Here is a 16,964-nt window from a genome sequence, read left to right on the forward strand (position 1 = left end):
AGTTTGCATTGCTGTCAAAACAAGAGTCACATATACCTCACTTTGAAACTAATCTTTTTTGGAGGAACTAACTGCAAACCAAACAAAAGTGAGATTTTTTTCTCTTATAAAGAGAGAGGACAAATACGAAAATAGAACTGGACCAACTCTCTACTGCACACCTTCAGCAAAGTCCTGGAAAAGCAAACCATATCTAATTGTATGAGAAACAAGAAGAATTCTGCTAATCCCAGGAAACAGCCCAGCATCCCAGAGCCACCCTTCAGGATGCTCCTCCTGCAGCTCCATACTCTGTGCAGGTCAGTAGTTCCAGCTGAGCACCTCTCCCACCACTGCTGTTACTTTGCCTCTGAGCCATAACTGAGTCCCCAGCCAATTTCTCAGCAGACAATGAGGAATTTGGGGAAGTTCAGCAATCCCTGGCTCCGTGCTGCTTGGGGGCTCTTTAGCTTGAGCCCGCTCTAACCCGTGGCCTCTTTGGCTTTGTTGTGCACTCAGGGGTTATCCTTTAATTTTAACAAGTGTAATTTACAGATTTTTGAGACCACTCTGAGAAATACATTTGCACTCACCAAAAAAATCTCTGAAAGGTTTGTCTATATCGTTGTTTTGAAACTAAGCTGTGCTCCATTGCTATAGAAACCAAAGTGCAAACGAACCCTGCCTTCAGCTCTGCTTAATGTCACCCCTAAGGTTCCTGTGTCCTTCATTCCCATCCTCACACAAGGCACTCCCACAAGCCAGCAGCTCTGGACACCTTCTATCACTCTAGGAAAGAAAAGCTGCTGTTCAAAGAGCCTCCCAAGTAATAAAGTACCAATGTTGTCCCTCTCAGTTAAACCTGAGCTGGGGAGAAAACAAGCCTATGATGGGAAAGATTTTCCAGGAGCACAACCCCACCTCGAGAACTGGGCTGGGCTGAGGAGCCAGGCTGGGCTCAGACAGCAGCTCCAACCAGGAATCATCACAGAAAGGTGGGACAGTTTCTGCAGAAAGGAGTTAGGAGACCAGCTGGGCTCTCAAGTTCCAGAAAAGGTACAGAAATTTACATTAATCAGCTGCTAATTAGATAGCAGGGCCACTTTTCAGGTTCCAGATCACCCTTTCTATGCCAGGAAACAGCTGCAACCCGCAACTGGAGATAGTGGGAGAGGACAAGGGGTAGGAAGAAAGATCTGCTAAACCTGACATGATCACCAAAACAGTCAGGTAAAAGCAGAGGGGGAGAAGCTACACTCTTGGTAGCTTTGAATATGCAAATATTTGATGTACTAAAAAGTAGCATTTCCTGGTTTATCCAAATCTCTATACTACAATATCCTGAAAAATACTGTGCCCATTTTAGTACATAATTATGAAAACAAACTTAACACTTTCACTTTTGAAATAATGCAAATACAGTAAGACTTAAGAATCCAATCACGGGCCAGATCATAATCATATGACCTTTTTTTTTTTTTAAGCTTATTTTGTACATTTCTCTTTTGGGGGCAGCATCAGTCATCTACACAATCAACCTACTACCAGATTCCACCTAGCAACATTAAGCTGACAATCTGGCCTCTAAAGCAACTATTTTCATCACTTTTAGAAGACTTGTTTAATATGAAAATAAGTTATTTAGACTGAAGATGACAGAAATCCAGATGTTGCTACACAGATGCCACCTGCCATCCAATACCATGATTATAGGAAAAAAATTGATCAGCAAACCCAGAGTGGTTCTGAGCATGCTAGGAAAGCCACAGAGTAAAGAAGGGACTGATTCCCCAATTATTTTGTGAACAGCATCACCAATTACTCTTTTATTTGCATTTCCACATTCCCACAAGTTCTGGTCCCTACCCTGTCCAACTTAGCCTTCACCACAATCTCTGCAGAGCATGCACAGATCTTCAGCCAGGCTTGTGACCAACATTTATAACTCAGGATAAGCCCTACTCTGCCCAAACACAGCTTCCCATCCAATTCTCTCCAGGAAGTGGCAGGTGTTTCTGATGGAAATTTCCTGTATTTTCCCATACACTTAAGATCATCTCCCTCAGACCTGAGTTGCAGCAGCCCACTCACCCCAAAGAGCCTCTCCCAGGCATCATTCCTGCTCTCTTGAGCAGCCAGTAACATGCAGAGAGGACACCATCAACAGGTTTTAATGCTTCTGGCTGCAAATAACATTTTCAAGTCCCTAAACAATGTGAGCAGGAAACTGGAAAAATACCCTTCGGTTCTGTAGTCCTCAGGTGGCTTTCTCAAGCAATTGAGCTCCTCTAATTTAATTTTTCTTAGAACACATTCAGTATTTATACACTTGCTGCCAACAAACAAATCTGATACCATATTTCCACACGAGCAGTGATGATTCTCAAGGAAGTTGCTCTTCTAGCTCCTGATTCATAATCCATAGGATGTCACTTGTCCCAGGAAAGAACTAATTTATATGCCTTTCAGTTGTATTATACTTTATTAGACAAAACTCTGAGATCTGTTAACAGCTCCTTAATTTCTATTGTCATTGTCAAATGGAAAAAAAAAAAAAAGGTGGATTGAAATCCAAATAGTAAAGCCCAAAAGATTTTTTTTCCAGCATAAAAAAAATGACAGTAAGAAAAAGTCAGTTGTGTGACACACATTTGTATATTCAAATACATCCTCTCTGCTGGAGACCCTGTTACATGAAATTGTGTGAATCACCATGTCATTTGTGTGCTCTGTTACAGAATTGCTTGTCCGTTGCTCTTGCACTTGAGGTTTCTTTTCGTAAATCTGATTTCACTCAAAAGCTGAGAGTTCAATTTGCAGCCTGCAATTAAAACTCACCAGCCTCATCAACATGAACAAAATTAATTCAATACTGAATTTGCATCAAAATTCTGTGTTTAACTATTATTTGTATCAGTAAGAAACTCATCTCTATGGATCTGGAGAAACTATCAGTTTGTCCATACACACACAAATGCAAAGTACAATATTACATAATCTTGCTAATTTGGGAAAAAAATAAGCCTACATTTCCCAAGCAAATTCATGTGCTACATGGTTTTCCATACATTCTGAATTCTTTATAAAGAAGAGGTTAATTGCTAGAAGGCTGAATGATGAGTTTGAGTATGTTCACAGTACCCCTCCTGGAACCATGGAGTCATTTTGCCAGTCTTTATCACTCCTGCAGCTGTTTCTATGGAAAACTGCAGGGAATAGGTGCAATGCTATCCAACAGACAATGGCTACACAGCTGAAACCAAGCCAAGCTGAACTCCATTTTCAGCCATTCAAAAATTTCAGTTTCTTTCCAATCTTAAGTCTTCTTCTCAGGTTTCCTCTGGTGGTTTCATGGTATATAACTGGAAAATTGCTAAGATGTAATTGAATTAGTTGGTGGCAAGCAGGCAACTGAAGCTTCAAAGGAGCAGAATTTCACAAACCACCATGAAAAGATTGTTACACATTTGTGCTCCTGGGGACCTACATGTGTCTGGGTGTCAAATCCTGCGCCTGCACTGCTGAGGATTTGCAGAAAAAAGTCTTTACAAAGAAAGTATTAGTAAAGTTCAGAAGTCAGGAAGTGTGAATGGATGGTGAAATCTCCCTTGGGAACTCATCCCAGATACCTGGGCTAGTTGCTGACCCAGGCAGGAAGTTTCCAGCAGGAAATGGCAAGAGTTGATCAGAAGATGTTGAAACACTTTAAAAAATGAACAGGCAGCTGGGACTGTGCAGTAGAAAAATCTGGTAAAAATCAGAATGCAAAAGCTGGAAAAGCAGGAGTGTCAATTTGCCTTACTAATGTTTTTACCTCCATGGAAGTAATGTAACTTCCTAGTTTTACTGTTAACTTGGCCCCTATTTTTATTAAATCACACAAAGCATGAGATATCTGCTGGGATATATAATTCAGTATTATGCATAGAAGTCAGGTATCAGAATAAAAAATATTTATTGAATTTGTATCTATTGAAAGTCACACAGAGTTTGTTTTTCTTCCCCTTCTCCACACCATCAGAATGTTAGATTTAGCATGGGGATCCAGGAAATACCATATATTGAATATCTGAGAAAGCTTAGAGATTCCAAAAGTACCACTCAACTTTAGGGGAACTCTGGTCTCCTTTACAGGGACCAAAGGCAAATGTGGGCAGCTTTCACCTGAATAAGTCTGTTTGGTCTTGTGCAATTCTAAAAAAAAACCTGCACCCCAAATGAGAACTACTACAAGTTATTGCCCACTTAAAAAGGACACTAGAAAAGTCTAATGACAGCATGTTGACAGGTTTTAAGTACTCACTTTAGGCCAATTAGTTCATTTGTAAACACAATTTCAGAGTAAGTATGAAGTGAAACAAATCTGGAAAAAAATTAACTGAAAACCTGATACCTCATTCTCCAAAACCAGACTATTTTGAATTCTGACACTTTTAAAATCAGCTGATGTTGGTAACAATATTTTGACTAAGAAAACAACCCTGCTGCCTTCTCCAGGCTCCCTGAGCATCCCAGCATATTTGATGAGGATCTAGAGCGTGCTCTGTGCTCCAGCCCTGCACACTGCACAAGGCTCTCCAGGAACCATCCACTTGCATTTACAAAGTAGAGGGGAGTATCAACAGCTGGTTTCCTGAAGAAATCCAGCAGCATTCCTTTGGACTGCTCCCTGGGCTGGACTCCAAGCCCCTCTCCCAGGGAAGCAGGTGCAGGGCCATGTGGAGCTGCAGCACAGCCCTGCAGTGGACAGACCCTTGGGCCTGTGCAAACAGCACACCTGGGTTTTGTACCTAAAAAGCTTTTTGTGCTGAGCTGCTGCTGCTGAGCAATCCTGCTCCTGTTCAGCAAGGGCAGAATCCACCAAGGAAGGGATCTCCTGCTTCTCCCCATGGAAGGAAAAAGAGCTGAAATGGGATTTCTCTAACATGGACACAACAGACACGTGCTAAATGGAATGCACTGAGAACAATCCTTCCTAAGCAAGTAGGAGCTGAGGTCCGATCAATCCCATAACTATTTCTGCTCCTTTTTTCACCTGATTTTTCTTTAGTTCTTTCCAAGTTACAGTCTTGGTGTGTCACCTTTATCTGAGCCTCTCTAGATCCACTGTTACCTCTGAAATGTTTCTCTTTTCAATTGCTAAACACTGAAATGAAATCCTTTGCCAAAGTAATTATTCAAATGGTAATGATCCCATGTTCTTCCATGCTTCACTGAAGAATAATAATGATAATAAAATTCAAAAGTAGACCATAAATTCCTCTTGTAAAACCTCATGTCATATCTGAATTGTAACAGGAACACTTAAATGTGTTCAAATTTTCCATTTGACTTGCCAAGAAGTCTTCAGGAAACAAAGTGTCACTATTGCAAAACTCACACAGGTCCATTAAAAAATCTTACTGTGCTAAGGTTAAGGAGGCAAGGTACTGCTCTCCTACCTCCCAGTAGTTCACAGTTTATACAAAATCTCAAGGGCTACTTCTAATTGAAGGCAGGTAATTGTTCTGCCCCAGATAAACAATTTTGTTATGCAAGTACCTGACTGCTCTCCTGCCTCAAATAATGAACACCTCAACTCACCCCTTCTTTTGCCCCTCCTCTGCCAAGAAGTTTAGTGATGAAAATCTGGTGAATTAAAGCCACATGTGTGTAACAACTCACAAATGGCAGTTCAGCACAGCACACCAACTCTGCACTGCAATGAGCACACAGCATTTAGCACAAAAATTACCATTTCCCCCCTAAAGATCTGAGAGACACAAGAGCTTTGCACAGAGTTTTTGGGAATGCTTCATCAGCCTGATGACACATTTGGGATTGCTGCATCTCCTGCAACGCAGCACAGATGAATTTTGCTGACACGCATGAAGCGTGTCCTGAACCCTGTGAACAATGAGATCTCCCTGTGCCAGTCCCAACATCACAGTACTGCAAAAAACACACCTAAGCATGTGCTGACATTGGCAATAAGGTGTTTGTAATGAGAGCTGTTTGCTAAACTACAGTCAACTATTTGCTTTTCATAACTGGGTTAAATAAAATGAAACTTTTAGCTTTTAACTTCAGTCTTCTGACTCAGCATCAACTAATCCCTTACTGATTCCCATGCACCACAAAACGTGCTCCCAGAACACTCCCACTCTGCAGTGCTAACAGGCATTGAACTGGAAGGGCACACGTGCCAATATATAGCTTTTTGGTGGGTTATTTGAACCAGAAGTTGTATATTCTTTTCATCTGTTTGGTATTCATTTTTTCTGAAATCCAAAATATCAAGCGTTGCACATCCTAGGAAATTGAGACAGCAAGTGCATCTGAGAGGTCACACACATGGCATATGCATGGAGAGGGGCACAGCTGCACATTCAGACACCAGCAGGTACACGATGCTTTTCTCTCTTTATTTGTGCCCCTAAGGGGTTTATGTTTGTTTGTTTGCTCTGGAAGTGCTCGGTGCTTCCTCAAACAAAGGATTTAAGCAGATCTAGATAACAGAGCTTTGGATACTGTAATGCTTAAGATGCCATCCAAAACTGTAGATGATTAGAAGCTGCAGTTTGTAACTTCGCACATGAGAATCTGCTTTTCTTTCTGAGCTGACTTAGCAGATAGGAACATTTTGTTACAGAATCCATAGCTGGAAACAAACTCCCTCATTGCAATTTATTAACTGCAAGGAGTTTTAACCAATCAGTTTGACCACGTTCAAAGCAAAAAACTGATGTTACAATTACTTGCAAGAGAACTATTACTAATACAACAAAAACTCTCCTGTAAGTAGATCTGCACTGGTATTTTATAGTGCCAACATGTCTGCATTGCTACTGATGGAACAGAAAAAAGTTGGTGCATCAAGTTCATTGATAATAGATGCAACTATTCTAGAAGACCTATGTACAATATTCAAAAGTGAACACCACACCTAGAGTACATGAATGTTTTTATCTGTCTGCACCACAAGCATTTTATTCCACAAGAAAATGGAATAAGCATAATTCTAATAAATTAGAATAAGCACAATAAGGTTAGAACAACCAGTGTTGCTATACTGTAGAACGCAAGAAAATAAGGAAAAAAACTATGAACTATATAAAATAGTTTTAATTTATACTTCATTAGAAGTGTTCAAGAACTGATGGAATTGACTACACTATGCATGAGCTCTAATAAAATGGTCCCCATTCTATCCATTTCCAAACCACATACATTCTCTGAGTGGCTACATACTGACCTTTCACCACTCCCAAGAGAGGTGGGGAGTTCTCTTGAGGGGTCCTGTCAGGCTCCTGGGGAGGTACAACCATAGCGAGCGTATGCACCGGGACACGGGGAACCTTGAATCAAAGGCACAGACACACGCTCAGGTCAAAACACCTTCTGGCAGGACAGATCTTCAGGGTTAACACAAAGGTACAGAACTACAGCATACTCCTGTTCACTCTTCCCAGCTGTGTATTCTATGCTACCTCTTCATATGACCCTTGCTTTTTTACTGGGGACAATATGCTACTCTGTGCAAGAGCCCAGGCTGTGTTGGCTGGAAAACTGTTTATTCCTTTATGCTTCTGGATCAGCTAACTCCCCTGGAGCTGCCTCTTCAGACTGCAGAATTCTGAATTTTCAGAATATATTTTCTTTTCTATAACATACAGAATCCCTAACACCATGTGAGGGGTACTACCACAAGGCTTTAGAACTGCTGAACCAAAATACCAAGCAAATGCAGGAAAGAAAACAACATCCTTTTGAAATCCCAGATTTGGGTCTATCCTGTCCAGGGGGCAGAAAAAGGAACAAAGCTCATGTGTTCGTCAGGTCTCTGCAGGCAGCACCAACCAATTCTCTCACTCTTATCATTCTCATGTGTGCAGGGCTTTTAACATTTCTTCCACTGTCTACGTTCATTTTGAAATTAAATACTATGCAAGTGTTTCTTCCCAACACTGATGGATGGTGCTGTTTTAAAAAAAAACAAACCTCCTTACTCCTTACCTGAGACTGATCCTGAGATGGAGGTGTGAGCTGGGACAAGTCTGCTGCAGGAACCGACAGAACATTGTTTGGGTAATCCAGCAAGTAAGAAACAACATTTGTGTGTCCTCCCTTGGCAGCTTCAATGAGCATTGTTGAGCCATCCTGAAGTGAGATTTTGGAAACAAAAGCCAGAAGATGAGTTTCACTCCCCAGAGTAGCATCCCCATGTAAGATGCAATTCTATGACTTAAATTTACTGTTTCATAAATCAGCCATGTGGTTCTTTCAGAACCTATGAAGCAAGACAGCTGCAAGTGAATACCTTGAGCCGATGAGTAGGATCTGCCCCGTGAGCCAGGAGAAGCTCAACCACGGCCAGGTGACCTCCAGCACAGGCCAGGGACACCACTGTGTGATCATTGTTGGCTGTAGCCCTGTTCACATTGGCACCTAGTAAGAGATGAGCTTAGAATTAAACACAAAGAAATTCTTTCTAGAAGAAAGTATCAACAAGTACAGTATTTTGTGGAACAGAGACAAACTTTACTCTTGTAATCTAATTACATCCTACACACTTCTAGGGAAAGAGCAAAAGGGATTTTGACTAACTGATTGGCTTCTACACATCCTCCTCCTCACCTTGTAAAGACAAGGCAGTTGCAACAGCAACAGTGGGCTTGTAAGTGTTAAGTGAGGAAACACATGGTGTAAGAAGCACAATTCCAAATGTTCACTCTGAACAGCATCACTGTGGTGCAGTTGCTACTGTTTCAGACAGTACTTGATGTGCTTTCCTGAAGGAGGAAGTGCTTTTTTCAAGAAACTGAAAATATCTGCTGTACTTCAAATTTAATCTATACAACAGAATAGGAAAAGTAACTAACAAAATATTTTGTAATTCATTCTATCATGAACTACATGAAACTCAAAAGACCCTTAAGAGTTTGATAAATGCTTGTAATGCATATAACAAGAATAATTTTGAAGATGGATCACAAACATGTGGCATTGTAAGGTGGCATTTTAAGCTTTTTAATTGGTTATGCAAACTAGCATTTACCTTTGCTAATAAGAAATTGCACGGTGCATAAGTGACCAGCTCGTGCAGCCTTCATTAGTGGGGTTCTCCCACCTTCAGATTCGTGCTCCTAGAGAAGAAATAACAGATGTATAAATGGGCAAAAATTGTACCATTATTTCATCTTCTGAAGTATCTTGCGATGGGACCAGAATTACCCATCTGAGTGGATCTGTCTCACAAGCAGCCTGTAAAAAACTGACCGGTGTCAATTTTCATGTTACCTAAAATACCCAATCACACTGTTAAAAAGGATTAGGACTACATCCGTACCAGTATCACACCAAGAAGCTTTCATACTTACAACCCCCTTTTTATTTTAGTGTTCAAATGCATAACATACTTGAGAACAATAAGACCTTGCTTCCTCCTCAGAAAGGGTGGAAGGTGTAACACAAATGTCACCCAGTATTAGGAAGTTCAGACAGGTGCCATGTGCTGCAGGACCTCAAAACTGCAACAGTACCTTGGGTGCACACAACATTTATAAAACATACTGAAGAGGATCAGAAATAAAAACGAGACAAATCACTGCAGGTCACAAGAAGTCTCTAAGAGGATTGGAGAATACAGCAGAAAGCTGAGAAAAGGATGATACCAACAAAAAGGGAACGAGCGTCAAGAACAATTTTCTTTCTATTTTAAAAAGTTTCTCAATACTGGAAAGATGTGGTTGAATACAAGCGTATTAGAGCAGTTACAGAACTAGACAATGTGCCTGCTATGTAGACATGATCAATACCACAAAGAATGCTGAGCAATGACATCAGAACAAGAGGAAGAGAACATCATCTTCCTGGGACTGTTTGTATGTGCTCTTTATATTCAGTATTATCCTATTTCAATACCATTCAGTCTGATCAATAACAGACTAAGAATAAGTGGTTTTTAATCAAATACCTGGGAAGCCAAGCTGTAAATTCTCTTTATTTAGTAATTGCATGTATACCTGACAGTGCAAGCTAACATTTAGTACTGACAGTGGATGACATGGCTACTTACAAATACACTCAGACAAGAAGAGATTTGACAGAACAACTCAATTCCTTCCTTCATAGTTTCTGTATTCCTGAAAACTCTGCATATGTCCTTTGACATATGGCTTGTTTCAATTGCAAGCTGCATGTTAAGTTAGATTTTGTTCATACGTTTGCAGAAGAAACCTCTTGACTGGATCTTCTGTTGGAGACTGGCCCCCAATCCAAGGCATCCTTCACTGTAAGAGGTTACACTGCCTCTCCTGCTCTGCTCCTCAGCCCTCACAACAGCTCTCTGTGACTGTGCACCACTGCTTTAATACACAGCTCAATCCCACATTAGAGCTCTGACTTCTTTGCTTACTCAGTAGTACAGCACACAAGCAGACAGCAAGCCTTACAGACTTACTACTGAAGTCACTTTGGTTTTTTTTATTTACTAGATTCTTCTTGCAGGGCAATGACTGCTTAGATGTCAATAAATACCTGCTTCTGCATGGCAGAAACATTTGCAGGACATGTAAAGCTAATTATGTTAACATGTGGCCCTATGATTGTAAGAATTAGTGGCGTGCCCTTGAGTCCTGATGCTTACTCTGGTATTTGGCATAGTTTTTCCTTCCTCAGCCACTGCCAAGAGATCCTAAAAAGCCAGAAGCTGCTGTGTACCTGAAGCACAGCAAACCCCTGGTTCCTCCAGCACAAAACTCCCAAAGCAGCTGTGGATGTAAAAAATTCCTGACCACCACTCTGCTCTGAGCAGGATCTGGACACTGCTGCTAAACTATTTCGCACACAGTTCTAAATTCTTACTGATGTAAAGATGGCAAGATACAAAATTTATTTTAGGTCACCTTAACTATATTCAAGGTAGTGAAAAGCATCCTATACTGCACTGAGGTGTAGCAGATAACTGGCAGTAAGGAATAATTATTTGCAACATTCAGGCTTCCTAACAGATCTCACTGTTGGAAGTCTCAAACAGGATGCCAGGAGGTTTCCTCATTTAAATGCAATGCAGTGATTCTGCCCGGTTTAACCAACTGTCACTTCCTCAGGCAGGCAGAACTCCATCCTCAGCTACTACACACTTCCAGTTCTTGCAGCACCATGCACACCATCAGTCCAGCCAAACCAAACCAAACCATTTGGGTGCCCACCTGCTGTAGATCTTCAAAACTTATGGCATTTTGATGGTATTTTTCACATTGGAAGATAGAAAATGCATGTTTTATTTTAAGATTAAATTAATTCTGACTTCATCACTCTCTATAGCCCTAATAATGGCTATCAAACAGCATCAGGTTTATGGGAAGATTTCTAGGACAAGCCAAAATAAAAAGCTGAGACAGTGCAGTACCTTTGTCTCCTCACATCCTGTCTTTTTACCTAGAAAAAGAATACATTTTGAAGATTATACCTATCTGTATCTACCTCTTTTTCAGCTGCATTAGGTAATCAAAATCAGGACAGAGAAAATAAAAGTTGTCCCAAAGCATCCTCATTACCTTCCCAATGTGCTTTTCCCTTTTATTTCTATGAAGTGCACATCAGTGTTTATTTTCTAATATCTAAACCCAGTAAATTGTCTCCAAACACAATCCCCTGCCTCTCTGCACTGTAGGGCTCACCACAGCATCCCATCTCTTGTCACTGCTCCAGCCCTGAGGAATGTGGTAATTAGTAAAATCACAATTTGAAAAGCCATTCACTAAACCCCTGGGTGATGTATTCTCTTGCTAATTCAGCTGGGATAGAAAGAACACCTGAGAAGAATTTTCTGTGGGTTTGGGTAACAGACAAGAAGGGAGAGGAAAGTGAGAGTGTTACCCAAATCAGGGGGAGTTTACACTGTCTGCACCTTTTCCACTGGGACTCAAGATGAGATTCCAGTCAGCAATAATTATCTCCTTTCTAGACAAATCAATAATCAGTACTTCCAAAAGCACCGCAGAAACAGTCATCAGGAGCATCTTACAACTATCATTGGTATTTTTTAATTCTTCCTTTTGAGTTCTCTGGTTTAGGCAATTTCAAGATCAGCTACATAAAGGCTTTCCCCACATACAATTCTTTTTGGTTCACAAACGTTCATGGTTATATTAATCACTAGGATAGTTTTTAATTTTTTTCCCCCCAATGTTCTATGTTATTTAAACCTTCAGGAAGAAAATCTCAAAGTAAAATTTCAAAGTAAAGCTCCAACTTTTCAGTTCTTTAACAAGCCTCCCTCATTGATGACAACAGTGAATACTTAAAAGAAATCTAAATATTATTCTGAACAAAATTACCTCAAGAAAGCTTCTGATGCAAAAAAACCCCACAGCCCCTAATACTTTGCTGATTTTCAAGACTGAACTCCTATTCCAGCAGCCACCAACCTACCTGTCCCAAATAACCTTCCTGAAAACTCAACTAGGCCTCTAGTTTAAAGTAAACACCTAAAAGTAGAAGATCTTAGAGGAAACAGATTTATGAGGGCTGCTAACAATGAGATAACATGCTGCATTTGGGAAGGCTGGGATATTATATTTTAAAACCAGTTTTAGAAAACCCAAAAGAAGGGAAAATACAGAACAAGAATGCCCCATCTAGTCTGCACAGTGAGTCTTGTGATCTTTGAAGAGACTGAGAAGTGATCTTTGAAGAGACTGAGATACCTTGAAGCCATGCTTGTCCTTAGCATGTCTCCTTACAAGGCACCTTACAAGCATCAAAGGCCAACCCCACCTGGTGCCTGCCCAGCTCTGTGCCCTCCAAAACTGTCTTCCTAAAGTTCTCCTTCTGCTCGTCCTGCAGAAGGAAAAAGAACAACTCACAGCTCCTGCTCTACAAACAAATGTTCCTGGTCATGAAGACCTGGAATGTGAACCTAAATTGGATGAGATCCACCAGCTGAAAACTGGTTTGCTGGCATGAAGCAAGCAAGAACAATGGCAAGACCAAGCAATAAAGCTCTCATGAGTTCAGACTCCTACCATGAGCCATTCAGATCCATAAAGAGAGCACAAAGATCAGACACAGCATCTTTGTTACAGACTAGATGGATTTTTGTTCATTAATGGCAAAACAAAGAATTTCATTGTACTTTGCATTATCCAGAGACTGCAACAGCCAGCAAGTGTTGAAATGAGCTTCACTTGTCCTACCATGCTTTATCTACACAAGACTAAGGACCAAGTCTAAAAAAGTCAGAAATCCCTAACCTTCCCCTGAAGGTTCAAAATCCAGTAAGGAAAAACATAACACACCTTGGATTCCTCACTGTAACAGCAACACAGCAACCTCCAGAGTTGCTGAATCCAAATCCAAGGAGACTGGCTGCTTTTGTAGTTTTTTAAATCATGCCTCATACACAATGCATAAACCCACAGTCTGTCACACACATCAAGGAAAGTGAGTTTTCAATTTAGGAGCCATGTTAGTGTAAAGGATGCTATCACCTGAAGGCAAAACAATGATCCCTGCCATGACAGAAACATGTCTGTAAAAGCATTGTGTCATAGGAGAAGATTTAAGAGATACTTGGGCATGCATGTTTAGGGTTTTTTTGCAATCAGAATTATTGCAAATTAAAAATTCTAATTTTTGCAATTAGAAGTATGTGGATGCCAGGTAGCCAGTTTTAGTCTGCTAAGCAAAGCAAGATGTGGGATCTTAACAAGTACTGAAGACTTTTGGGGAGACCCTGACAGTGTAAAATGAGAAAAATACAAGGATGAAGCTGTCCTCATGGCCTCTTTCCATCACTTATTTTCTGCATAAAAGCTCCCATGTATCTTGTAGGAGAAAGGTAAACTCCATCACTAGATCAGCTCCCATGTAGCACAGCCTCATCTACAGCAAGAGGGTCCAGGTTAAAAAAAAAAAAAAAATCCAATTTAAAACTCTTTTCTGTATTTCCCAGCAGAAAAAAGCTGAGATGGTCTCAGTGTCCCAAAAAAGAACATGTCTTTTTTGTTTGCATCTACATTGAAACACACAGAGATACAACCACCTTGTCAAGAGCAGCACTGCCTTCAAAAGGGACACCAGAATCTCCTTTAATCCAGATGTGATTCTACATCAAGAGGGAACAGGCATCCAAAAAAGGTCCTTTTAGTTTATTGAAAGGTAATCAGCTTAGAAGCAGGATATCACCTCTCATTAAATAGCTCCAATACTCATTGTGAGATTTACAGTCCTTAACCTGGTTCCTGTGGGAACATTTATGTACCTCCCACGTCTCACCTTAGACAACCCTTGAGATGAAGGTAACTGCTGGGAAAGACACAAAGAAGAAAGAGGAGGAAAAAAAAAAAAGAAATCTTATAGGAAAAATTATCCTTTCACCTTTGGAATTAAACAATCCTTGCCATGCTGATAAATAGATGTATTACTGAAATGCTGGATATTTTTTGCTTAAGTTACTAAACCATATTTCTGCTTTCAAAAAATTCTTTTAGAAATTCACATTTCAGAATTCCAATCTCCAAACTTTTACTCACATAGATCACAAATCCAAACTAGCTGTTCTGTCCCCATAAAGGTTGCAAACAAGTAAAATTTACATTCGATCCAGTGGTAGGAGCTCAAGCTGAGACCCTGGAAGTCCCTATTCCTGAAAGGGATGGGAGAACTAGAATGCAACTATGGCACAGATGGGATCACAGGCTGAAGGCTTCAGATGTGCCTCAGATTCAGTCATTCATACACTTGGCAAAAGTGAGCTGATTTCAAAATGCATACATTAACAAGAAAAGGTGCAGGCCTGCCAGCTAGTTTTGCTACAGGTTTTGACAGGCTAACTTTGTAAGGGCATGGAAAAGATCCCTTAAAGAAGGGCATCAGAAAAGCACAGAAGTATTTCTAGCACACCAGACTTCATGAACAATTAGTCACAAGGAGACAAATCCATCGAAGTACCACAGAGGATTGAGCAGCTCTCCAGCACAGATGAACACTCTGCCACTGCTCATTTCTAGTACTACTTGTCACTGCAGAGCTTGAAGGAGAAAGTAACCACAAACTGAAGAAACTTCATCCCAGCCATAATTTTTTTTAAGTTCTCTCGTGTTTACAAAGCCACATTGCTTAATGAATGTAACAGAGCTCTCAAGATTTTCACTGGTTCCTGAACTGAATGCCATATTTGATATCCAGGCCAGAGGATCAGTCCCTGAGAAGCAGCAATTCCTGTTTTCACTTGCCAGAACAACACCAGGTTGTGCTGAGACACGGTGGCAATGGTTACTCCCACTTCAGACAAAACTCTAAGGGGCTAGAACCACTTTTCATGAAACAATCACACAATGGTCTGAGTTGTACAGAACTTTACAAGACCATTCCATCCAGCATCCCTGCCATGGACCCAGGCACCTTCCTGGCTGCTCCTGCTTGATTTTACTGTTTAGGACATAACCAGTACCTTCCTCAAAAAGAACTGCTTTCCAACAGGAAAAGATACTGCATGTCCAGCTCCTCAGTGACTCTGAATGAAACCTCAGGGAAAATGAAAGTTTCTGGAAAACAATGAAGCATCAGTGCAAGCAATCCCAGGAAAGAGGGAAGCCAGAGGATGAAAAAGGAAGGAAAGAAAAGCAGTAAGAGATGTACTTTCTTTTGCTGGGTTTGAACACCAGCAGTAAAGCAAAATTAACTGGACAAATGTAGACAGACCAGCTAAATTACTAAATCCAGATCTTCATTCAATTCCTGACTTCCTGGGACAACTTAAAGGAATCATCTAAACTCATTTGAATGAAAATTGAAATCTAGAACCAAGGTACTGCCAAAGAAGCTTTTTCTAGCAGTAAGGTAACAGCCTTCAGAGCCCTCCCTCAGCCCATGACAAATGTAACAAATCCATTTGAAACACCTTCCAACTTCCAATAAATCAAAGCAACACAAGAGTTTGAGCAGAAGCTGCTTCAAACCAGAGGCACCTGCTATCAGCATCACTACCCCTCTGCAGGTACTTCCCAATTAACTTACAATCAGAATTCAAAACTGGCAGATTTACATTGCAGGTCTTCCTTTCAAAGCAATCTTTCTTTGCTTCCTTAGTCTGTTTTCTTTTGCCTGTTCCACACTTGCATGGCAGTACAAGAAAATGCAGTGAAATAAAGCTTTACTTTAGAAAGGACAGAGATATAGTCTCTTCTTCAGTCTCTGCAAAACTGAGAAGCTGATGCTGATGGCCACAAGCACTGCTCACCTCACTGATGGGAGGGGGGAAAATGACACAACCCCAAAAATTTGCACTGACATTTAAGCAGCAACTCTTGCACGTTCTAAAGTTTATGCACAGCAATTATTTATACCTTTTTTTTATGTCAGGCTTTCCTCCCTGCTATGAGATAGACCATAGGTTTTACCTTTATATAACCAAGTATTTCAATTTTTTTAAAAAATATCCAATAAACCCCCCCAACACCTATTATGCCTCTACTAGAGTGGTTAGTTAATGTTTGGTAACCAACACTGAATTGAGCTAAGTGCAGTAGGCATGCCAAAAATCCCATAACCCCCCCAAATAATATAAAGTCCCTCCCTGATAAGAAAAAATTAAGCAGAACATTACTGACATTACTGCAGAAGAATTAGTAAGCCCTTAAGAAAATAAAGTCTCAAAGAAGAGTGGAAATATTCCCAATTACAGCATTAGTTTATTTATCTTTCTAAATAAAAAAAAAATAAAATAAACTTCATTAATGACTGAAGTTTAAGTAACTTCATTAGCATGCTGATTTATCAGGTTCAATGATAAATTTTTCTGGCATTCTTGATTTTTAAAGGAACAAAAATTTCTGAATATCCAACCAAAACCCCAACCTACCCCTCAAGCAAAATAAAACACAGAGCAGTGAGTATGTAGGGGGGGGGAAAAAAAGGGGAATACTCCTCCTAGGCAACCAAAAGAAAAATCTTTCCTGCTTGAGCCTTGTTTGACATAAGGCTCCTAAACATTTGTG

At 40.4% G+C, this 16,964-nt stretch overlaps 1 protein-coding gene across 11 annotated transcripts in view; it reads right to left on the reverse strand.

The window, feature by feature from the left end:
* Window positions 1-16,964, reverse strand: part of ANKHD1 (ankyrin repeat and KH domain containing 1) — a 101,076-nt gene that overhangs the window by 37,647 nt on the left and 46,465 nt on the right. For 10 of the 11 annotated variants that reach the window (XM_062502321.1, XM_062502320.1, XM_062502318.1 and 7 more), the window contains exons 11-14: window positions 9,017-9,104; window positions 8,279-8,406; window positions 7,975-8,118; window positions 7,214-7,316 (exon numbers count right to left, since the gene is read on the reverse strand). In XM_062502321.1, coding sequence (XP_062358305.1) covers window positions 7,214-7,316; window positions 7,975-8,118; window positions 8,279-8,406; window positions 9,017-9,104 — 463 coding nt within the window. Of the gene's footprint in view, window positions 1-7,213; window positions 7,317-7,974; window positions 8,119-8,278; window positions 8,407-9,016; window positions 9,105-12,741; window positions 12,805-16,964 lie in introns of all 11 variants that reach the window. The other variant, XM_062502322.1, reaches the window with a different exon arrangement.

This window comes from Cinclus cinclus, chromosome 14 (genome assembly GCF_963662255.1).
Source record: "Cinclus cinclus chromosome 14, bCinCin1.1, whole genome shotgun sequence".
NCBI lineage: Eukaryota > Metazoa > Chordata > Aves > Passeriformes > Cinclidae > Cinclus > Cinclus cinclus.